The sequence below is a fragment of the Nelumbo nucifera genome, chromosome 1 (genome assembly GCF_055504915.1).
Source record: "Nelumbo nucifera cultivar China Antique chromosome 1, China Antique-T2T, whole genome shotgun sequence".
In the NCBI taxonomy this organism is placed as follows: Eukaryota; Viridiplantae; Streptophyta; class Magnoliopsida; order Proteales; family Nelumbonaceae; genus Nelumbo; species Nelumbo nucifera.
Window position 1 is genome coordinate 118,512,936 of NC_142649.1, and position 23,133 is coordinate 118,536,068.

Consider the following 23,133-nt stretch of genomic DNA (forward strand, 5'->3'; position numbering starts at 1 on the left):
CTACATAGTAAACCGACGTGGCATCGAGGCTAACCTGGATAAAATAAAGGCCATGTTAGATATGAGACTGCCCTAAAAGATAAAAGAAGTTCAAAGGCTAACTGGCCGAGTAGCCGCCCTAAACCGGTTTATGTCAAAATCGGCGAGTCGATGCCTACCTTTCTTTGAGGCAATAAAGAAGAATGATGACTTTGTGTGGACTGAAGAGTGCCAGCTATCGTTGGACGAGCTGAAAAAATACTTAAGTACACCACTGGTTTTGACCCGACCTGAGGAAGGTGACGAGCTAAAGTTGTACCTCTCTGTGAGTGACAAGGTGGTCAGCTCGGTACTGATAAGAGAAGTAAACCAGGTCCAACGGTCTGTCTACTATGTAAGTAAAGTCTTGTAGGCTATAGAGACTAGATACCCTGACATTGAGATGCTAGCATACATGCTGGTAGTAGTAGCTCAAAAACTACGCCCATACATCCAAGCCCACACGATTATTGTCCTCACCAACAAGCCTTTGAAGCACGTTCTACTGAAGCCCGAGGTGTCTGGTAGATTGAGGAAGTGGACCATCGAGCTAAGCGAGTACGACATCCAGTTCGAACCACATCCCACGATCAAATCCCAAGTCTTGGCAGATTTTGTGGCAGAATGTACGTTTAGCGCGCCAACCTCTGAACTGATTGAGCCTGCTAGCACGTTGGAGGCGTCAACTAGCGCGGCACTGGTCCCGATCAGAGTTGGACCGACCTGGGACGAGGAGCCCTGGATCCTCCATGTAGACGGCTCGTCTAATCAGCGAGGAAGCAGTGCTGGACTAATAATGTACGAGTCGAATGAGGTGAAGCTAGAGTATGCTCTCTGGTTCAGATTCGAGGCATTGAACAACGAGGTAGTTTACGAAGAACTCATAGCCGGACTAAACCTAGCAATGGAAATTGGCGCGAAACACCTAGTAGTGTAGAACGATTCCCAGTTGGTGGTGAACAAGGTCAATGGTGACTACAAAGCTCGAGACCCGACTATGGTAGCTTATCTAACTTAAGTAAGAGAGCTCTTGCCGAGATCCGAGAATGCTGAGACCGATGCCCTGTCGCGGTTGGCAAGCACCAGTGACAATACGATGTGAACGGTGTACATAGAGGACCTCCTTTGGGCCAGCATTCTCAGGGGGGGGGGGGGGTGGCAGAAGAGGTCGCTCCCATGTTGCAAGCGGAACCAAGCTGAATTGATCCGCTCGTCGATTATCTAGTGTGCGACGATTCCTAGTTGGTGGTGAACCAGGTCAATGGTGACTACGAAGCTCAAGACCCGACTATGGAAGCCTATCTAGGTAAAGTAAGAGAGCTCTTGCCAACCTTCCTCTCTTGGTTCATCTGACAAATACCAAGATCCGAGAACGCTGAGGTCGACGCCCTATTGCGGTTGGCAAGCACCAGTGACAACATGATGTGAATGGTGTACATTGAAGACTTGCCTCGACCCAACATTCTCGAGGAGGCAGAAGAGGTCGTTCCTGTGTTGCAAGCGGAACCGAGTTGGATTGATCCGCTCATCGATTATCTGCTCCACGGGACCCTACTAGCAGAACGCAATGCAGCCCAGAGGGTAGAGCATCAGTCAACTCGATACATTGTTATCGACGGGCAGCTGTATAGGAGGTCCTTCATGCTCCCCTACCTATGTTGCCTGCAACCTTCTAAAGCAGATCGGGTACTTCACGAAATCCATGAAGGACACTTGGGGGGCAGGGCGCTAGCCCAAAAGGCACTAAGACAAGGGTACTACTGGCCCACTATGAAGGCAGATGCACTCGAATTCATCAAGAAATGTGACAACTGTCAAAGGCATGCCAACATCCTTCATTAACCTACTGTCGATCTGAAGTACCTGACCAGCCCGTGGCCTTTTGCGCAATGGGGGATAGACATCATAGGACCATTTCTTCTGACAACTGGGCAGAGGAAATTCTTGGTCGTGGCGGTTGACTACTTTACGAAGTGGATGGAGGTTAAGCCGCTGGTAACAATTACAACACAAAACGTGCATAACTTCTTCTGGAAGAACATAGTGTGCTACTTCGGACTACCCAAGGTGTTGATGTTGGACAACGGAATGTAGTTCGAAGACATCAAGTTCCAAAACTGGTGCGCCGAGAATGGGATCCAATAGAATTTCACTTCAGTTGCACACCCTGAAGAGAACGGATAGGGCAATCCTCCACGGACTAAAAGCTCGCTTGGCACGAGCTAAGGGGTTGTCGATGGACGAGCTGCCTAGTGTCCTTTGGGTCTACCAAACAACCATCAAGACTGCAACAGGGGAAATGCCTTTCAACTTGACATACGGAACAGAGGCTGTAATCCCTGCTGAGATCGAAGTACCGACTTTGAGGCTTAACGCGTACGACAAGGACGCAAACGACGATGAGCTCTGAACTAACCTGACCTGATCGAAGAAGCACGTGACCTGTCCTATATTCGGACTGTGGCCTACTAGCAGCGGGTAGCTTGGTACTATAATGCCCAGGTCAAGAGACGACAGCTCCGAGTTGGCAACCTGGTGCTCCGTAAGGTGATGGTACCTGAGCAAGGCATAGGTAAGCTCAGCCCGAATTGGAAGGGTCCGTATAGGGTGAGACGTGTGTTCAGAAGAGGCACGCATGAGCTAGAGATGATGGAAGGGATGCATGTACTCCGAGCATGGAATGTTGATAGCCTGAATAAGTACTACCTGTGAGCTCGAGAGTTAGACATCCGCCCAAATTAACTAAGTCTAGATGGTCACTGAGCTAGCCATGTTACACATTAGAGAGTGGACTATGAGTCTCTCCTAGAGCCTAAGGGCCACGATGCTGAGCTGATGACCTCTATGCAAACTAAGACCTAGTCGCTTCAGCATGGGCAATATAAGACCCAGTCGCCTCTTCGGGGGCAGGTGAGAAGTAGTTCGTGTGCAGACAGGTCGAGCACATACCCTATAGTGTCTGCTCACTTCGGCGTACATTGACATCGAACTATTCTTACTTAAGATTTTTGCACGAGAGGAACAAAAAGATTCAATTCATTCAATAAGCAATTTTAGTACATTTAAAAAAAAACACAAAAAACACAAAAAGGAAAGTTACAAATAGCTAACCAAGCTCAGAGGCTCGGGGTATTACATATGTACAAGAGGTCCAAGAAAAGAGGCAAAAGTCAATCTTGATGGGGCTCTTCACCCCCTTCTTCAATGAGTTTGGGATCTTTTGTTGGGTCCACCTCCATGGATGTGCTCATAGCAACAACCTCAACGGTCTCTATGACCTCGTCAATTGCTACGTCAGAGTTCCCCGACTTCCAAACCAACATCATCGTTCCCATCCTCCTCAGAATCTGGATCTTCGCTCGCTTCTTGGATTACAGTCTCTGTAGAAATCCCAATGGTTGTGAGTGGTTGAAGACCAAGCTAAGGAAATGCACGCCTTGCCAGCCAGCAACAGACTTTGAAGCCCTTGCGGAATGCCGAGGTGGCTGTCTTGTTCATGAAGTTGTCAAACTCCGAAGATGTTTTATAAGTCTGAACAGCACGAGTGCCGACCTCCTTTTGCTCTTGGGAGAAGATAGCCTCGCGATCAGCAAGGAGAGCCTTTTTCTCTTCGACCTCCTTCACCAGTTCGCAAATGCGTTCATCCTTCCACTTTGCCTCAACCTCCCGCTTCTTCGCCAGCTCTACGGCCTTTAATGTTTTGGCCTGGCACTCCATCGCTTTAGATTCAGGAACTAGAACCTTGGCCTTCGACTCTGAGATTTGTAACAGCTCCATCTGATGGTCAGACTGCTCCACCAACGAGTGAATCATCGAGTTTGTCTACAAGAGAATTGCGCCAATCAGCAAGGCAGGAAAAACACAAAGGACAGAGAAGTGAACTCAGAAACTTACCACCATTAGACGACCCCATGCCATGGAAGCGAGCTTGGAGCATGGCATCTCGACATACTTAGAAACCTAGGCAAGAAAAACAACTTCCTTGCTTTTGAGAGTGGTTACCCGGGTATCAAATATGCTATGGCCCTCCTCGGGAATTGCATTGGAAGCGGTGACCTCAGGTTAGAAGGGATGGGCTCGGACTCTTAGGCCACCTCGGGTTCGCGAGCTAGCTTCCTGGTCAGGGGCGTCTTCCTTTCTTTTTAGGGCAATAGGGACGGTGGGAGTAGTGGCGGGCTCAACGGCTGGGGGTTCGACACAAGATGCCTTCCTCTTCTTCCTCTTCTTCATGTCGGAGAAAAGTTTGGAGATAGGGATATCCACCATGGTACCTGTAACATAGACACCGACATAGTAGAGAAGATGGTGGGAAAGATCTAAGTGTGTGAAACCGAAGTGGAGACCTACTTGGACTCAGCCCTGCATTAACTAACTTTTCCTCGGCCAGGAAGATGTCCAACTCCAACTTGAGCTTCGCCCAAGCGCGGATCTGTTTCTTCATGTCCTTATCTAGCTTAATGTCGGTGTCATTGATGGTCGTTCTCTAGTGCATCGGAAATGGCCACCCCCCAGCTATAGTAATAATGAAATAGTGCCTCTTCCAGGCTGGGACTTTGTTGGGAAAACCGTACAAGATCTTGTATCCAAGATGGGGGTTTAGGTAGTAACTATGATGTTCAGAAGAAGGAAGACTGGTAGAGTTTTTCTTGATAGAACAAATCGATCTAAAAGTATCCATAGTCAAAGGTCTGCTGAAGTGATTAAACAGGGAAATGGTGCCTACTATAGAGCGAATTGAGTTCGGGTGGAACTGGCCTATGGTGATATTAAAAAGCTTGAGGATCTCTACAATGAATGGGTGAAGTGGGAAGCACTGTCCAACTGTCAGCTACTCTTCGAACACTACAACTTCGTCGGGATCGTGATCCCAGGGATGCCCTTCTAAGGGGATACTCCAACCATGGTCCTTAGGAAATTTATAGTGCCCTACTAATGTTTGGAGTCTCTCCGCAGTCATTACGGAAGGACCGAAGCAGTATGGCCCCAACCTCCAAGAACTATAGGAGATCGAGGCATCCTTTCTAGAGTCCTTCCACTCCTGTGATTGGGAGTCCACCTTGGATGGACTAGGCTCAGAGCCATATGCCGAGGTGCCCACCTCGGTAGGACCAGACTCTACCTTTTGGCCTGAGGAGTCCACCTCGGTCCCGGTTGACTCGCTACTAGCATCTAGTAAACTACTAGTGCTAATACTCGACACCGTAATTGAAGGAAAAGAAGTTAGGAACAAAGGACACTTACCTAGACTGGAGAGAGGAGGAGATGACTTCAAAGACAAGGACAGGTGACACCGACCTGGAAGCAGACACGCGAGCTTAGACCACGAATGCACAAATCACGACAAAGAAAATGGGGACCCCAAAGCACCTATTTATAGCCATTGGAGTCAATTTTGGATGGGCAAGATCAACATAATCCGATGACTCCCAGGAAAACCGGCTGCACTCCTCCCGAGGCTGAAATCAGTTGAGTGCGTATTTTGACGTCTGCAGGGTTAAATAATCAGCGTGACATCCGCACATTCCTGATACACAATCTGGCTTCCTGGTCGAGCTGGGTGGGTTATTGAGGTCAAACTGCCAGATCGGCCAAGGCCAAATCCACCTCAACTCGTCATGCACTCCTCGCACCGGGTCGTGACCCTTGCACGAGGAGTGGGGGGCAATTGATGAGGGGTGATTTGGCCCGACCTGATGAACAGAGGATACGTGAACGCGACTTTCTAGCCAGATGATGACTCAGCACGGGCTTCTGACCACCTCAGCAGATCAGTCACCTCGGGTGTCCCAATCACTTTGGATTGCTCCGAGGGTAGGGTTTCTCGGATGTCCGTATTTGTCAAGGTGACATGTAACTGATTCTAGAAGCTCGCCAGCTGTCTTCAAGCCCTTCGGAATCATGCCACGCGACCGTCAGTCTTATCCTCATCCCGCCCAATTCGGGTGGACACGATGAGGCTTACCGGCTAGCACGCTATCCACATTCTGGAGCGGAACAGACTCCTACTGGTCGGCCCGGGGATCTCAGAGAGGTTTCGTGAGGCTCACAGCAGCCCAGCTATATAAGGGCACCAACCCCTTTGACCTAGGTACTCGCGATTATTTGCTCACTAGCTTACTTGCATTCAAGCTTTCAGCTCGCTATCAGAACACAATACTAACTTAAGCATCGGAGCAACCTCGCCGGGTTAGCCACCCCAGGTTCTCTGATCCACTTTCTTGCAGTTTGAACTAACTCGCTAAACGGACAACATCTGGATAACCTTCCAACTAGGAACTTCCTGATCACGCACCATCATCACGCACCATCATCAACCAACATCTACTCCATCTTTAGCTCAATTTCTTCTTTCCCAAAATTATACTTGGAATAAGCTTTTTGGTTTAAATTGCTCCATTGGTATGCTAGAAGTTTGGTTACATTTTTAATCCTGTTCCTCTTCGGATTTATGCATCTTTCTATAATTCTAATTTTGCATTTATTTTAATCCCGTTTTGGTGCTACTAATTATTTTTATATTGTAGGTAAACAACATATATAACGGGAGCTTTCATATTATATATCGACCTAATTAATTCATACATATATGGCCTTAATTGGGTCAGTGCTGCATGCACCAAACCAATCAAGGATTTCTCTCTAAAATCCATATAGAACTCTCACTAGTATATATCAATTAAAAATGTGTGTGTACATCAATAATTAATACCATTTAGAATTTACTTACCCTTCCTAAACTAGGCATCTAACCACATTTCCTGTTACAGCAAATTGCTTTACTACAAGCATCGAAGAACTTGTATCTAATGGAGATTAGGGAACATCAACACCAACCTGTCATGGTACATTGCTGAGATGGGCTTAAAATAGAGCATAAGAGACAATAGGCTGGCCCAAGCCCCGGTCGGCCATTATCAATTATAAACCCCACCAACCTATATATGCATCTCTTCATCATCTCTGACATGTCAATAGTATTAATATTCCATCCATTCAATTCCCTTGATGACTGTCCCTCAAAATTCAGCTTCTTTACTATGTACAGACTAACAGACATTGTTTTTGTCATTCAGCCCTGGCTATGGAAATTGGAAACACTTTGGATTAAAGGGGTTGTTGCTGATTTAGCAAAGTGGAGCAGAGTTTGGAGCTTTATTTAATATGTTAATACTCAATATATGTAGTACTAATAATTATTATTTTTTTTTTCAGTAATAACTAGGAAGAGGTAGATGAATGAGCTGCAGGTACGTGCTGGTATTACTGGCAGCCTGGAACGCTAAAACTTTAAATTGGGTCCCAACTCCCAACCCATTGAATATCCGAGAAGTCCCTGTTATTTTCACTGGTTGAAATTTGCATCGATCACAACCAAAATATATATCTTCGATTTCAGTGATAGTTAGCATATTTATGAACTCATCTGTAGTAATAGAAGTGACAATAAGTTGAAAATATGTAGGCGTTGGTCTAACCAGAACCATAAGTTTAGATTTTCGGTGGGTTCCAACCATGCAATTCATCATCGAGAAGATCGACCTTGCAATAATCTTCATTATTGAACATCTCTAAATTGCGCGCAGTTAGATGATAGTTGTTTTAAAGCAATGGTCAATGGATATAACCAGTTGGAATCGTTCATATATGGTTCTATTAGTATTACTATTTATTAATGCTGGGCCAATAACTATGCAGTATGCACCACACGTCAGTTCCACACGAACGTGGGTCCCACGTATGAGGCTGATTTGGCGTATCATGATCTGATTGGTCCACATATGAGGCTTGAATATTGTCTAATTAATTATTCATTGCGCTGTTTCAGCATCTGGAGTTCAAGGGCTAGCTGAGGCTGTACGCTTCCTGAATCCATGCAATTGCCAGACGTAGGCAGAAGATGCAGCTGACAGATTAGAAATAATCTAACAGGTCCTCTGGATTAGATTAGAAAGGATAAAAAGAAGGAAGCAGAATGTATGGTTCACAATAAAAACAGAATCTCTGCACCTGAATTTGATGCTTCCCTAATCATTTCCATTTGCTGCAAGAAAATATTTAATTTCAAATTAACGCTTTTCAATTGCTTCTACTGAGACATTAATGCAAATCAATAAATAAGAAACTGTAAATGGGAACTAAGATACATGTCACTACTCAATACTCAGATGCTATGTATATACATTTCAGTTCACCTCCTAGAGCCCAATTTCAGTAGAAAGTAGAGACTAAACTATTAAACATTGCAGCTGCTTAAAAAATAAATTCTTTCTCCATTAACAGCTGATAAGCAAATATAATTAAGTATGTCATGTTGCTACTGTCCTCTATTGCAGCCAAGATAGCAAGCTACCCAGACCATGAAGAGATATACGCATACTCATTTCTTTGGAAAATAGCAGAACATCTAGCCCATCTACAAAAGTAGCGCTAGTATATCTCTCCTGTTTCGATCACTTCATTCATGGTTCCTTCTACATTTAATTTTCATTTTCGGAAAATAAAAGCAAAGAAAGATCCATCTTTTGTTCACTTATAACTTATTGTTCATGAGGCAGAGAGCCAGAATATCATCTCTCCGACTGCAAGCTTGTATATTTCCTCCATCGGCAATACCTCTGGGAATTGATCGGCAGTCCCGTTTGCCTGTTCAATAGCCCATGTAAATTTATAAACATATAATGGTAACCATATAGAGTTTATAACAACAATTCTTTGCTTAGACCACGACTCAGCTTTTATTCATACTGGAGCCAAAAAACAAAAGTTTTAGCATACCATTTTTTATTCATATATTCATAGCAGTGGCTTAAACTGTTAAGTGAGATATGTGAACACTGAAGCTAAACAAGCACAGTCCTTTAATTGGGTAAATTGCTAAAACCTCCACTGAAGTTTTTGACTGTTGCTGAAACCTCTCTTAATGAAGTTTGGTAATTACAATCACCTCTTTTCAATTTTTTGACACGGTTGCAAGTAGACTCCATTATTAGAATCATGGTTTTCAAAATCAGATTGGACCGGATGGTCAGACCGGAAATTTGGGAATCGATCCGTTTTACCCCACAGCCATTATTTCACCAAAAACCATTGATTTGGTCATAAAACTGTTGACCCAGGTGGTCAAATCATTCAAACGTCCAATGGTTTTGGCCATTTTTATTTTTATTTTTTGTCAGAATGGACCGTCCATTCGATTCTAACGATTAGACCGTTCGACCTGGAAATTGGACCCCTGACTGGTTTGATTTTAAAAACCTTGATTAAAATCCTCTAACAAGAGACATGCTGACACAAAAGTATCCAAAATACCTATTCATTTACTTTTGACCAAAATGTTTATTTTTCCAAATTTTTTCTTCATATCAATCCTGTAACAAGAGACATGCTGACACAAGAGATTTGCCCTTCCAATATCTTTTCAGAAGCTGAGTGGTTGAAGATGCCTCCCAACCTAACCTTTAAAAAATGATTTGTTGGATTTTAGATCTTGAATTAACTATTTCATTTCGAACATCAGAAAACATAGTAAATTTTTAGTATTTTAGTAAAATAATTAATTTAAGAAATTAAATAATAATAATAATAATTTTAGTTACACAATATTATTGGGCATCTAGTGTCATATTTATGTTTTTGAAATCGATATTTAATGTGATTGAATATAACATTATTTACAAATTGAGAATTAATTAAGGAGGTGTTCTTTTTCTGGATTTTGAGAGGGGGGAAAGTTGATTCCCATTGACAAAGAATCCCATGTTCTCTTTTCAAATTAATGTGGGGACTAGGGAAAGCTTATTTTCTTGAGGGGTAAGTGATACCCATTTCCTAGGTGGGTAAATAACTTTTCCACGGGGGAAAAGTTTCCAACACTTGAATGGGACAAAAATTCACCTTTTAATAATGAATTTTTATGGTTAAAATGGTCATTTCCTTTTTTACTTGCGAAATAAAAAAACATGGGTAAATACACTAAGTTGGGTATGTGTTTTCCAGGAAAAACTTACCCAGATAATATAAGTAACTTACCGAAAAGCGAATGGGGTCTAAAGGCTAAATAAATAGAATCATGCATATTAAATAAGGACAAGTGATAGATTAAGACACTAATGCAACTTAGGCTGAGTTTGGAAGGAGTACAAATGCAAATATGTAGAGCGCAAAACCTTATACTTTATATTATTTTGTATGTATTTGCGATGTACATATTTGCATTTATACTCTTTCTAAACTGAGCATTAAGAATTAGGGGATTCGCTTGGTTAAAACCCAAAAATGGTAATAGTAGTTGGTAGTAAATTAGTAGCAATTCGACTTTATATTTATTTTCAACTACAACTGCAAGTAGTTTGGTATATTAAATAAAATTACCATACCAATATATATTGTAATAAAGAAGCATTAATTGAATAAGTTGTGGAACAAATAAAAATCATAATCATGTTCGTTGGAGAGCAATAAAATCATAAACATTAGCATTAAAACTGTTTACTCAAGAATGGGATGACTTCACACCAATAAAAGCAAGGATAAGTTCAATGTGCCATAAGTGAAGAGAATCCTAAGATAAAAATTGTCGATTTATTATGTTTATATATACACACTCTAAATTTTTAAGAAATTTTAGTGGTAACAAACTACATTTTTATAATACAAAAGTCCGAATAAGTATTATTTGGGAAGATGTTATTCGGATAAGTACAGTGAATGAATTTTCTAAAAGATCCCTAACTTTTTTCATTATAATACAACATTTTATTCTTACACAGTTGGCCAATTTTCCTCTTCCATGGATAAATAATTTACCCATCTCTTAGGTAGGTAAATGTTTTCAGATAGATTGCCAAAAACTTATCAAGGGAAAATTTTATTTCCATAAGTTCCACTCTTCATTAGTAAAGCAACATGAGAACTTTTCCATTGACCAACTTCCCCCCCTCCCCAGACAAACGGGCCTTAGTCTTTTGTTACTAGGTCAATATAATTGTTTGTTTTCATAGTATAATTTTATTTCTCTTGCAATTCCCTAAATTTATTTTCATAAATAAATTCTATATTTTTCTTAATCAAGTTTTCTTAAGCCTCCCCTCAAATTCTCTATTCCAAGTCATTCATAGGATGGAAAAGTTGATACCATATCGTCGTAGTCCAATAGTTAATCAAGCTATGTCGACAGAAAAGTTATTAATTTTTTATGTGATTAACTACTATCTTTGGTCTGGCTTCCATATACAGGGCCTTAAAACCTGTTTTATTCATCAGCATCCTCTCACTTTATCTCCTTCTTTTCAATTTTGCTGCTTTTGCAAGAGAAAACAAAATCAAATATTGTTGTTTTTTTTTCTGAAATTAATTAATTATAAAATTCTAAATGATGTGGGAAATATGAATGCTATAAAGACGAGGAATTAATGTACTATTTAATTTAGCAGAAAAGCTGTAAGAAAAATTTTAAGAGAATAATTAATTATAATACTATTAAAATGAAATCATAGTGGATTTTAATGTACCATTTATTAAAGGACAAAATGAAATACCTGATTTGGGTGGGGAATCAAATGCAAAACAATCAAACGGTGGTCTTGCTGAAGATTCACTTCCTTTTTGGGCAAGTCCTCAAGAAATCAGGAAGCAGTTAATTGCATACAGACACCTTCTTTGATTAAAGTATTTACAAAGAAATTATCCCAAAACAGGACCAAAACATTATGTTTATTAATTAGTTGTTATATTCAATTCAATGTGTAAAACTGAATGACCAAATAGTTTCATAATTTTTTCCAGTTCAACGTATACAGAGAATTAGCCTGAGACCTTGAATAATTAAGGTTGAATGTTAAGGCTGTGAACCCAACCCGAAAAAGTTGAATTAGATTGGGTCAGGTTGATGTTAGGGTTAGGGTTAGGGTTGAAATTCGTGAATCTGACTTCACATTGAGAAATTCTATGAGATTTTAAAAGATGGGAAGAAGGTTGGGTTGGGCCCAACCTGAACCCAACTCAACCCGAAATTAACTTCGAGTTAGATTGGGTAAGGGTTGAAGGAATTTAGTTAGGGTTAGGGTTGGGGTTTAAAACTTAGGATTGGACTAGCGTCAACCCAACCTAACCCAGCCCGACTTGCAGCCCTATTGAATGTGTACCAAGGTTATTCTCAACAAATTAAATAGTATTAGTTGTTTCAGTAAGAAGAAAAAAAGAAAAAAACAAAACAAAACAGAAAGACAGTAACAATGCTAAAGAGAGAGTACTACTAGTTGGAGTGATCGAGGGTATTCTATGACTTACTTGAACATGGATCATACACATGGTCCGATAATAATCTGAAGAAATATGAGCAGTTATGACCTCCAACTTATGCTTCTCCAGAACGTAGAAGATAGTTGGCAATAGCCCGGGCTTCCTTGGCGAGCACAGACTGATTTGCGCCTCATCTCCATATACACTCAAAACAACGTTTGGCGAAGACCATGTTTGAAAGCATGAAGGAGAGCGAGGTACCAGCAACGACGAATGCGTAGAGGTAGTGGCCTTGGCCAAGCCGCTGGCTGATCCATGGTCAGCAAGGAATGACTCCCTCGAGTCGAGAGTCAGTGCCGGTGGCGCCACATTTGGTGATGATCCAAAGTCCACAATTGTCGCTCCTTGTATCATTTCTAGCCTTTGTTTCTGTAACTTTTGGAGAGATTGTTGAAGGGTTTTGATGTAATTCACTGCTTCGTCAACAATTGTGGACTTGTCGGCCTGTACATTAATATTATTATTTAATTGTTAGTGAAGGAGAGAATCAGAGAAATGAAACGTAAGCAAATATTAATACAGTTACGATTCATATAAAATGTCAACCAAGATATGGAATTAAAGCCATGAATGCATGCATTACAGTAAATAGCAGATAAGTGCAGAATATTTGTCTCACTCAATTCAATTCCCATTCTAAACCCGGTTATAGGTGTCCCTCATCCCTGTCTATATATAATTTCTGTGGGAGAACTACCACTGTTTTCTGTTCAAAAAGAAAATCTGTTGCAAATATTCCCTTTATATAAGCCGTGCATGAGAAGAAAGAGAAAAAACTCTTGCCTTTTCACTACTTTCTAACTTTTTTTTTTTGATACATAAGTACTTTCTTAACTCTTTTGGGTACCTTAATTAGATCTGGGTCCCAAGACCCAAGTCCAGTTTGTGTTAAACCAAACATGAATAGTGAACTAGCTAGCGAAGGGTTTACATGCTAGGGATCGATCGGCCAGAAATGGTGGTTCTCCGGACCTGCATAGCATTACAAATTCGACCACGAAACTTCTGATCATTTATAACTTGTTATGAAATGGGTTCATCAACGTTCAACGGCTTCTGCTCGTGGGTAGAAGCAAATAAAAAGAAATCTTTTCTGGTAACCAGGCAACCAGTCAATAAAAAAACTAATGAATAAACTAAACTAGGGATAAAAAAAAAAGGTTAACCCATTATCACTCGTTGGATTACCACTTACCCATGAAGGAAAGATAGGTTTTTTCTCTGATAATGACACTGATCTAAAAAAGAGAAAAGGAAGATGCCTTTCAAAAATGAAACTTTTATCTGGATAACGGGGGATTAATGGGAGAAAGAGAGAGAGAGAGAGGGAGTGGGAAGATATATCTTGTCCTCAGAATTGATTGTAACAATTGTTTTTTACCTTAGCAGGGAGATGGGGAAGCAAAGCATGAAGATTAGAGAACATGTTCCTCATCTTTTTCCTCCGCTCTCTCTCCGTCCATATATGTATCTCATGGTCGGGTTCACCAGCACTACCTTTCCCATTTTTCGAAGCCCCGTTACGACCTCGTTTTTGACTTCCCATGGGGACTGTCATCGTAGCAGTGGGGCTTTGCGAGTTGGAACATTGTGGTGGTTTATTTCCTGACTTTTCTTCGCTGCCACCCGAGTTATCAGAATTTGCGAAAGCCCACGAGTTTTCCCAGAAGTTGGTATCGCCTCTCTCTTCAGACATGGTGATCAAGATTACAGAAGAAGAAGAAGAAGAAGAAGAAGAAGAAGAAGAAGAAGAAGAAGAAGAAGAAGAAGAAGAAGAAGAAGAAACAGAATAGGGTTATAGGCGAGGAGGTGACGGACGCGTTTAACAAAGGTGGCAATGTTAGGTGTAAAGAAAGATGATTCGCCTGCAACAAAGTAGAAAGTAGAAACAGCCCAGAATACAATCATCAGACGATGCCATTTTTAGCGTGGAAACAAAAACGGCCAGCAGTCCAGCCTGCCCCAAAGATTTCTTAACGCGGGCCCCGGCTGAGGAAATACCTCTCTAAATAAACCCTCTCTTCTCTGACATTTACGACATTGCCACTGCATCACTAAAATTGCCAAAAATAAATTTAAATCTAATTAATTAATTTGTTTGAGAGTTGAGTTGAGACTTTGAGGTAGGGCTGCTGCCGAGTTGCCGTTTCAGACAAAGCAAAGTTCAGCCCTACCACTTGGATGTGTGGCGGCCCAAACCCAGTCCATGTGGTGATATGGAGAATGTCGACAACAACACAATAAGCTGGATTGCTTAAAAGCTCAATCTCCATTTCAATGAATGTCATTAATCACAATTAATTAATCTTGCAATCCTGACAAAATAGAGAGTTACTTTGGTCGTTTCATTTATTTATTTTTTTTCTTATAGGAAAATGTTTATATATCTTTTTATATTTTTTCTTTACTGAATATTTGATTTTTTTTTCTTTTTGTGGGGTAACAAGAAAACCGTATATCCAGTCATGGGATCATATTTATCTTTTTGATACTCTAATAGACAGAGAAATAATGGCCATGAAGCGCATGACAACTTTGAGTCCAGCCATTCTTTTCCGAGTAAAAACAAGCAACTGATTAAACACAGATCACTCGCCCTAACAATACCGTCTCTGACTCTCTGAGGTAGAATTGATACACGAGACAACTGTTACAGTTGATATGCAGTGTTTTTTTTTTTGCAAGAATTAAGGCTGTATACGTGCGTATTTTAATGCATATACCATGGTGCTTCCATGAACTAACCTATGGTTAAATGAATTAGCCTAATGTGATAATTAAAAGACAGATTCTAATGCGTTTATGTCAAGACTCAAGAAAAGGTTTTAGAATATTACTAATGTTGGCCGTGAATTTGGATCTCCATCTCTGTTAATTATTCACATGGGAAAGTTATGGGATTCAAATTTTAGGCTGTGTTTGGATGGAGTGTAAAAATACATCGAAGATTGGTGTAAAAACCAATTTCGAAATTTATTTATTTCGATTATCGATGTATTTTATATATCAATATTTTAGATGTAAAATTTGATCGAAACAATAATGATGTAAAAACACAACGGCTCTTCGTCTTTTCTTCTGATCCTCTCTCTCTCTCTCTCTCTCACACAGTTGTAAACTGCCGAGTAGCACCCTCCACCACTATTTGATCCTCTCTCTATCACAGCCGAGCACTGTCGACTAGCACCTTCCACCACCGTCTGGTCACCCCTTTCTCTTCCATTTCCTCCCTCTCTCTTGCTCTTTCTCTTATTTTCTCACAGTGTATTCTCTTTCTCTCACAGGTTCAAACTCATCTTAGAACAGAGGACACACTCAGGCATTCCATCGTCTCCATCTTGCAACGAACAGAAGGTACAGATCTAAACATTGTCATTCAGATCTGGAGGGATTGTTGTCAACTCATTTCAGATCTGGAAACAACCCAAAAACAGATATAGAATTTGTTTTTCTACTCTATTTTCTTAGATCTACGATTTATTATCTAGTGTTTAGGTCTGCAACTTGTTCTTTTATTCTGGTTCTTAGATCTAAGATTTGGCTTATCTTCTTCATCTCTCTGCAACTTGTTTAGCCCTGGGTGTGGATTCTAGTTTTACGTTTCTATAAGACAACATTTTCAATCGAAAGATTGAAAGCTCCGAGCCGATGATGTTCTACCACATGTTAATAGTCTCATTTTCTGCAATGCATTTTAGGACCATTTTTTGAGATCTCTCTCTGGTCTCCCCAACTTATGGTATCAACAGAGAGGTGTGCCCTTTAATCGACAGAGTTTGATGCACAAGCAAATAGGGTAGAGTGGTGGGATTGACAGAACAGGAGAATACATATTAACGGCTGCATTTTTAAACATGGGTGTAGTTTTACATCCATGTTAATTCCAAACAAGTAAATACATTCATATTTACACTGTTCTTCCAAACGTGCATTAGTGTAAAAACAACACAGAAGCGGTTCAACTTTTGTATTTATAGATTTGACCATTTTTCATTTACACTAGTGTATTTTTGGATTTATACCTCAAACAAATGAAACCTTAGAAACTTATTTATTTATTTTTTTGAGAATGGAACTTTTAATTAGATTTACTTATATTTTACATTTTTATGTATTTAATACATTAAACACATTTAATTTTGGAGTTTTTAAATGTATGATATCAATCACAAATACATATTTGATTGATTGATATATGTTTTACAATAGGTTTTTTTTTTTGTAATCTAAAACTTCCCCTCATTTTTCTGGGATTCTCTTAAATTTTCCTGGACATTTCAATACTTTCAATGACCCACATGCCAAATATTTTTATTTATAACATACTTGTCTTCTATTAGGTCATTGAGGTCATTGTTAGTGACCATAAAAGAAGTGGTTCACATGCACCATTAATAATTTAATATTAATCCGATGACGAAATTAACCTTGACCAACCATTCAGCTTTATTAAACAAATACACCTAGTTAATTTCTTTAATTTCTCCTATTCTAGGTTCTTCATTTACCTCACAACAGTCAATGGTTCACTTCAACTTCTCGTTTGTTTCTTATATGAAATTGGTTTAAAGGATAGAGTATTTGTCTTTTAATGGAAACTGGTATGTAAAAGTCAGGGTAAGTTTGAGAGAATCCTGGAAAAGTGGGGGAGTTTTACATAAAAACCCTTTACCATATTACATTGATGGTGTGGTTCAGTTGTAGAGATTGTTTGTCGCCTTGTTTTTCGTTTTTTATTCCAAGTTGTATACAAATGTTTATGATATACACCTATTTAATATGGTTGCAATTGATGGTGGCTCAGTTGCTAAGTTTTCTGGGTATTTATATTTATAACAGAGACCTAGGATAACCTGTTACCACCATTTTCTATTTCTTTCTCTTGCCTGTCTGATATTATATACGCCTTGATGTTAGACGAAGTGTTGTTATTATTTTATATTACCTATAAGACATTACAGCCAAACATCAAAACATCATCCCATCAATGATAAGAGATATTCCTGATATGTGGATGTAACATAGATCCGATCACTATTGTTTATTCTCAAAAATGATATTTTTGGTAAATTTTACTTAGTAATGGGGGTATCTTATCAATAAACCGAATGCATCATATTGAGCACCACTCAGACAAAAAAGAAATCTCCAAAGCAAGTACAGGTTGGGACATGTTGGAAGCGTCTGATTGATAGTAAATGGGTGTTTCTCCGATAAATACATTTATTGAAAAACATCAATTCAAACATTTATTGTTTTTTTTTTTCATCTGCCACCTCAGCTCATAATAAACATTTGTTTAATTTTTGCTGTTTGGTTGGGGGCATTTCAAGCAATACCCTATAACTGATCCAATGTGACATTGTTTAGCTACGTTGCAATGGAACGCCATCATGCACACCTAACGGTCTACTAGAGTACCCATACATGTATTTAATGTCTGAAATTGACATCCAATAGTCAATTCTACATGCAAATCACATCCAACAGCTCATAACCGATGTCCTAACAGGGATAGAATGATAAACATCAAATAGGGGCAAGATGGGTCCGCGATGCTCCAGATCATTGGCACTAACTCCTCTAAGTAAGCATTGAAGTTTCCTTTGCATAAACAATCCAAGTATTTGTGTGTTTCAACGTTTATTTAGTGAACATTAAAACCAAACAGTGATTTCATGCCCAATAAACACCCATTCTTAAGTGGTCCTGACATTTTTCCAGAAACGTCCACAGAAGGAAACACCCTCTAAAGAACTGCTCAACCCTTTTTTTTCTTTAAAATACTAGTTTTTTCTCTGAAACACAACTGCAAACAAACACAGAGGTTAGCAATTCATTATCATAGACGGTTTTTCAGTTTCAGTAATTTTTGTCAAGATTCTCTTTAAAGAAGGTGTATAGGAGACTGTTGGTTAGCTATATTTCCTGCCAGCTGATAAATGATCATCGTTCTAAAACTAAAACATTGTTCTTCATTTGATCAATCAAACAAAGTTGAAAGTTATGTGTACATTTGGTGGGTTCCAGCATCCATTGTTTGGTGCAATGATAAAATAAAATTAAAAAAAAAAAACAGCCAAAAGATAGAACATCAACCAAGAATTTAGATAGCAACTGGGACAAATATTGGATAATGACCCTAGTGTTAGATAGGCTCCATTAATTGGCAATACATAGGAAAAACCTATTTGTTATAGGCTAGAATTTAAATAATGAAGTATTTCAGGATAAGCAATCGGTCCTATATGATTCAATGTTTTAAGCGACTGCACTGTATCAATGCATTAATATGAGTAAGAGCTCTTGTATGAATGACTATTTGGACAGATAGATTCTTGCTGAGGGGTTATTGCCGGCCCACATTTGAGTCAGCTGGCCACCACCATAAGACAAAGCTAATAGACCAGATACAATTTATTGTGATTTGACAAGCTACAAGTAGTAAATATTGGTAGTAAGGCTACAAAGGAGGCTGAAGGAGATATGCTAGCTTGCAAATGAAAACACAGGTTGGTCGAAGGATGATGGGAGTCGGTTCTCCCGTTCCCCCTCCTCAGTGCTGCATCTTTGACTTTCGAGAAAACAACAATCTACATGGATGGGGTAGCAGAAGGGTTTCGCTTATCCTAACCTGATCCATTCTCTTGACATTATTAAGGATTTGTTTGGTTCGCAGTTGAAATTGGAATCAAAATCCTTTGAAATCGGAATTAGAATAGTCCATTTCCATAGTTTGTTTGGTTCAAACAGGAATGGGAGTTAACAGGTATGGGATTTCATTCTTAAGGGAGAGGTAGGGAATGGCATCCCCTAAATGCCATTCCAGCAGGAATTAAGACAGTCTGATTCCAGACCTCTATTCCCACGAACCAAATGGTGCCTAACCGTTTGGAAGGGCTGAATTACAGTGGATTGGCTTTTCTAGGTGGACCGATCCTACATGAGCAGCCTTTTGGACTGTCCTCTTTAGATAGTTTCTCCGGAGAGAGCCCTGACCAGACTAGGTTGGGTTTAGCACCTATGATAACTTGATAAGGGCTATAGCCTAAGCCCAGACTGAGTCAGGCCAGACTTTCAGCCAATAGCATATAATAATAAAAATTAATTATCTTTAGGGTTCAACTTTTGTATGGAAAGATGTGATATCTGAAAAACTTTTGAAAAGTTAACGAGAATCACAAACGTGGTAGCGAATCAGGTGTTATTTATCAAAATTCATAGGTGGGTTTGGATTGGTCAAAACTCTTCCCATATCATATCTTTCCAGCATCTATTTATATATATATATATATATATATATATATATACTAGTGAGGACCCGTGTGATGCTTGGATTTTGTTAAGAGAAAGTTAAACAATAGAAATACATAGGAGTATATAATTGTTTTATATTTTAACTTTTTAATAACCAATCCGATCAAACTTGACCCGAATTGGTCAGTTTTCTAGTATTTTCAATCAGCTTTGGTTTAGCAATTTTCCAACTCGACCAACTTAGGTCAGTTTCAATTTGGCTATTAGTAAACCGACCAAAACTAAATTGACTCGACCATAGATATATATTAATATTTTATATTTTAAATATAAATTTTTAATACAAAAAAGTGGGAAATTCCCATATTTCTTAGTCTAAAATATTTTATATCATGAATTTAATTTTTTTTAATAATATCATTGTAATTTATTAAATTTAAATTTAATTTTTAAGTTTAAATTCTTTGAATAATCAAACCAAACTAAAAATAGACCCAAATTGATACAACCCGAGTTGGTAGGTTTTCACTAATGGTCAACCATTTCGAGTGACAAACTCCTGACCTAACCAAGTCAATTTGGTTTGCAAAATAGCCTACAACTGAATTGAACAAATCCTTGAACACTCCTAATTTCAGCTAAATTAATAGCCTAATCTCTAACAAATAACAATGTTTTAATCTCTTATAATTATTGAAAATTTATAGCAAAAAAATACAACTATTAAAAATAAATTTACAATAGAAATACAATAAATACTAGAAATATATTAAATTAGTCAATAAATAGTGTAATCTCAAAAAATAGTTTAATCTCTAATAAATATTAATTAATAAATTATAAAAAATACATAATTACTAAAAATAAATAACAAAAATACAATAAATAATGATAAATTAAATTCCAAATTTTAAACAATAGTTGTTTAATATCCAATAATTTTTAACAATTTATTGTTAAATAACAAAATAAAAATAGATTTATAAATAACTAATGAAAACATATTTATCAAAAACACAATAAATAATTACTGAAAATAAAATAAATATTAATTTTTGTATGTATATAGATAAATATATAATGAATGTACACTATTATTATAAAATCATTACTAATAAATATTATTTTTTGAAATTTATTTTCTATAATTATTAATTGATATAAGTGAAATTAGTTATTTACAATATTATTTAGTTATTTAAATAATATTTTTATTTAAAATTTTAAATATTTATTGAATTTAATAATCAGTAAAATTATAATTAGTACTATTATTACATAATTCATCATTAAGTTTGTAAAATAATAAACTATTATTAATATGAATATTATGAAATCTATTATAATTATTTTTCTACATTTTTTTTAATTTATTACATAATTTCATTTTCCAACTCTTTAAGATTTAGTCATGTTATATTTCGTTATTTAAATATTTAAATAATATGTAAAATATTTTAAATTTTTCATAATTTGAATTTTATTTATTTTAATGTTATTATGTAATATTAAATATTTTGTTATATAATTGTTTAGCTATTTTTAATGTTTTGTTATTTAAGATATTTAGTTATTGAAAATAATGTTTTATTTTTAATGTTAAATTTTTATTATTTAATAGCATTTAAATTGAATAATTCATAAAATTATAATTTATATTGTTATTACATAATTTCATGATAAATTTTGTAAAAATAGAATTGTCAATAATGTGAATATTATTAAATCTATAATAATGAATTTTTGTGTTCTAAATAAATATTTAATTTAGTATATAATTTTATTATAATATTTAAATAATTCTGAAATTTTTAAATTGAAACTTTTTTAGATAGATATAGATAAAAAGTGGGGGAGAGGATAAATTGGAATTAGAGATAGTTTAGGAATTATGAGAGAATTTCTCTACTAAATTAGAGATAATTTAAGAGACAAATAGGAGTTAGAGACAATTTAGGAGATAAATAGGAATTAAAGTCAATTTAGGAGAAAGTGGGGGAAAGTGGTGCCACCTGGCTAAACATTAGAAAAGAAAATCCTTCTTTCCTTATGGTTGTTAGAAATAGTTAAGCCCAAGGTTCAAAGTATTGAAAACACCAAGTATATCAGAAAGGCAATTTTAAGAGACGTATCGGGATACGCCTTGGGTACACATGCATATGGGAGAAATACTAAGATATGCATAGATACGCTTGGAAACACTATAAATACTTTAATTATAATTTATAAATTATAATTCTTAAGTTTTACGGGATGGGAAAAACCCAACTCTCCTATCCAACCATAAAACATGCATTGGCACAACTTCTATGTGAAAATATAATTAATAATTATTTATTATTTAAATAATTATTATTTACTATTCATTTTCAGAAATTATAAAAAATAAATAAACATTATATAACATATTCAAAAATAGTTATTAAAGAAGAAATTTTAATTAATTATTTATTTTTTTTAATTCTAAAAATATATAAATAAAAAAAAATTATTAAAGAGGAAATTTCAATTGGTTTGTGGATATGATAGATCATCCATAGAATTATAATATATTCAATTGTTGTGATCAAATGATAAAATGTAATTAATTATTATTTATTTTTTAATTCTAAAAATATAAAAAATCAAAAAAAAATGAAGAAATTTTAATTGCTCTATGGATATGATAGATAAATCCATAGATCTAAAAGATATTTAGTCTTTATAGGTAGAGAAAAAATTACATTTTCAAATTTTTTGTTAATTTATATTTCCCTAAATATCTTCATGAAATTTCCATAAATCTATTGATAACACAAAAAAAAAGTGATTTTAAAGGCAAGAAATGTAGATCAAAATAAATTTAAAGAAATCACAAGATATTATAAAAAATTGAAAAATTTTACCTATTTTTTCAAAATTCGAAAAAACTTTAAAAGAATTAATGATTCACACTTGTTTTTTAAAAACTTTTGCAAATCTAACACTCTTGGAATGAAGTTTGGAGTTTTAGAGTCATTTAAGGGGTGAAAGAAAGCTTATTCTAGGCAAAAGAAACTAAATTCCCCCCTTTAATTTTTTTTTAGTTTTTGGCCGTATCTTTTTTGTCCATATGCTACCGATATGCCCCGCATACACCCCCAATACACCCTCAATACGCTCCAATACAGGTCTAATAAGCATGAAAAAAGACGAAACGTCCGATTTCCATGCATATCCTGTATATATTTTTCAAAGATACAATACGATACACCCTGTATCGGGTGTATCGTATCGAAATTTTAAACCTTGGTTAAGCTTATGTGATTTTCTTATTGACTTAGTGGGTAATTATGCGGAATAAAAAAATAAAAATTCAAAAAAAAAACAGATAGAAAGGGGGAATTGGAGCAAGGAGAGGTATGGTGACATGGAATTTATTACTATATATATATATATAGATAAATAGATAGATAGATAGATTACAAGCCCAAACTAGGCACCTAGGCTTTGGGCCTATGGCGTAGAAAATAAGGTATGGAAAAAAAAGACCCCGATACAAAACCCCATTACTTTTTTCTAAATTGGTCGTAAAGAGAA

At 37.1% G+C, this 23,133-nt stretch overlaps 1 protein-coding gene across 1 annotated transcript; it reads right to left on the bottom strand.

Moving 5' to 3' along the window:
* Positions 1 to 8,189: 8,189 nt before the first annotated feature.
* RGE1 (basic helix-loop-helix (bHLH) DNA-binding superfamily protein) lies at positions 8,190 to 14,012 on the bottom strand. The gene is made up of 3 exons (XM_010265408.2): positions 13,700 to 14,012; positions 12,307 to 12,762; positions 8,190 to 8,661 (listed from the first exon to the last, which is right to left on the bottom strand). The coding sequence occupies exons 1-3, from the start codon at positions 13,874 to 13,876 to the stop codon at positions 8,563 to 8,565; spliced, it is 732 nt and encodes a 243-aa protein (XP_010263710.2). The 5' UTR covers positions 13,877 to 14,012; the 3' UTR covers positions 8,190 to 8,562.
* Between the last annotated feature and the right edge of the window lie 9,121 nt (positions 14,013 to 23,133).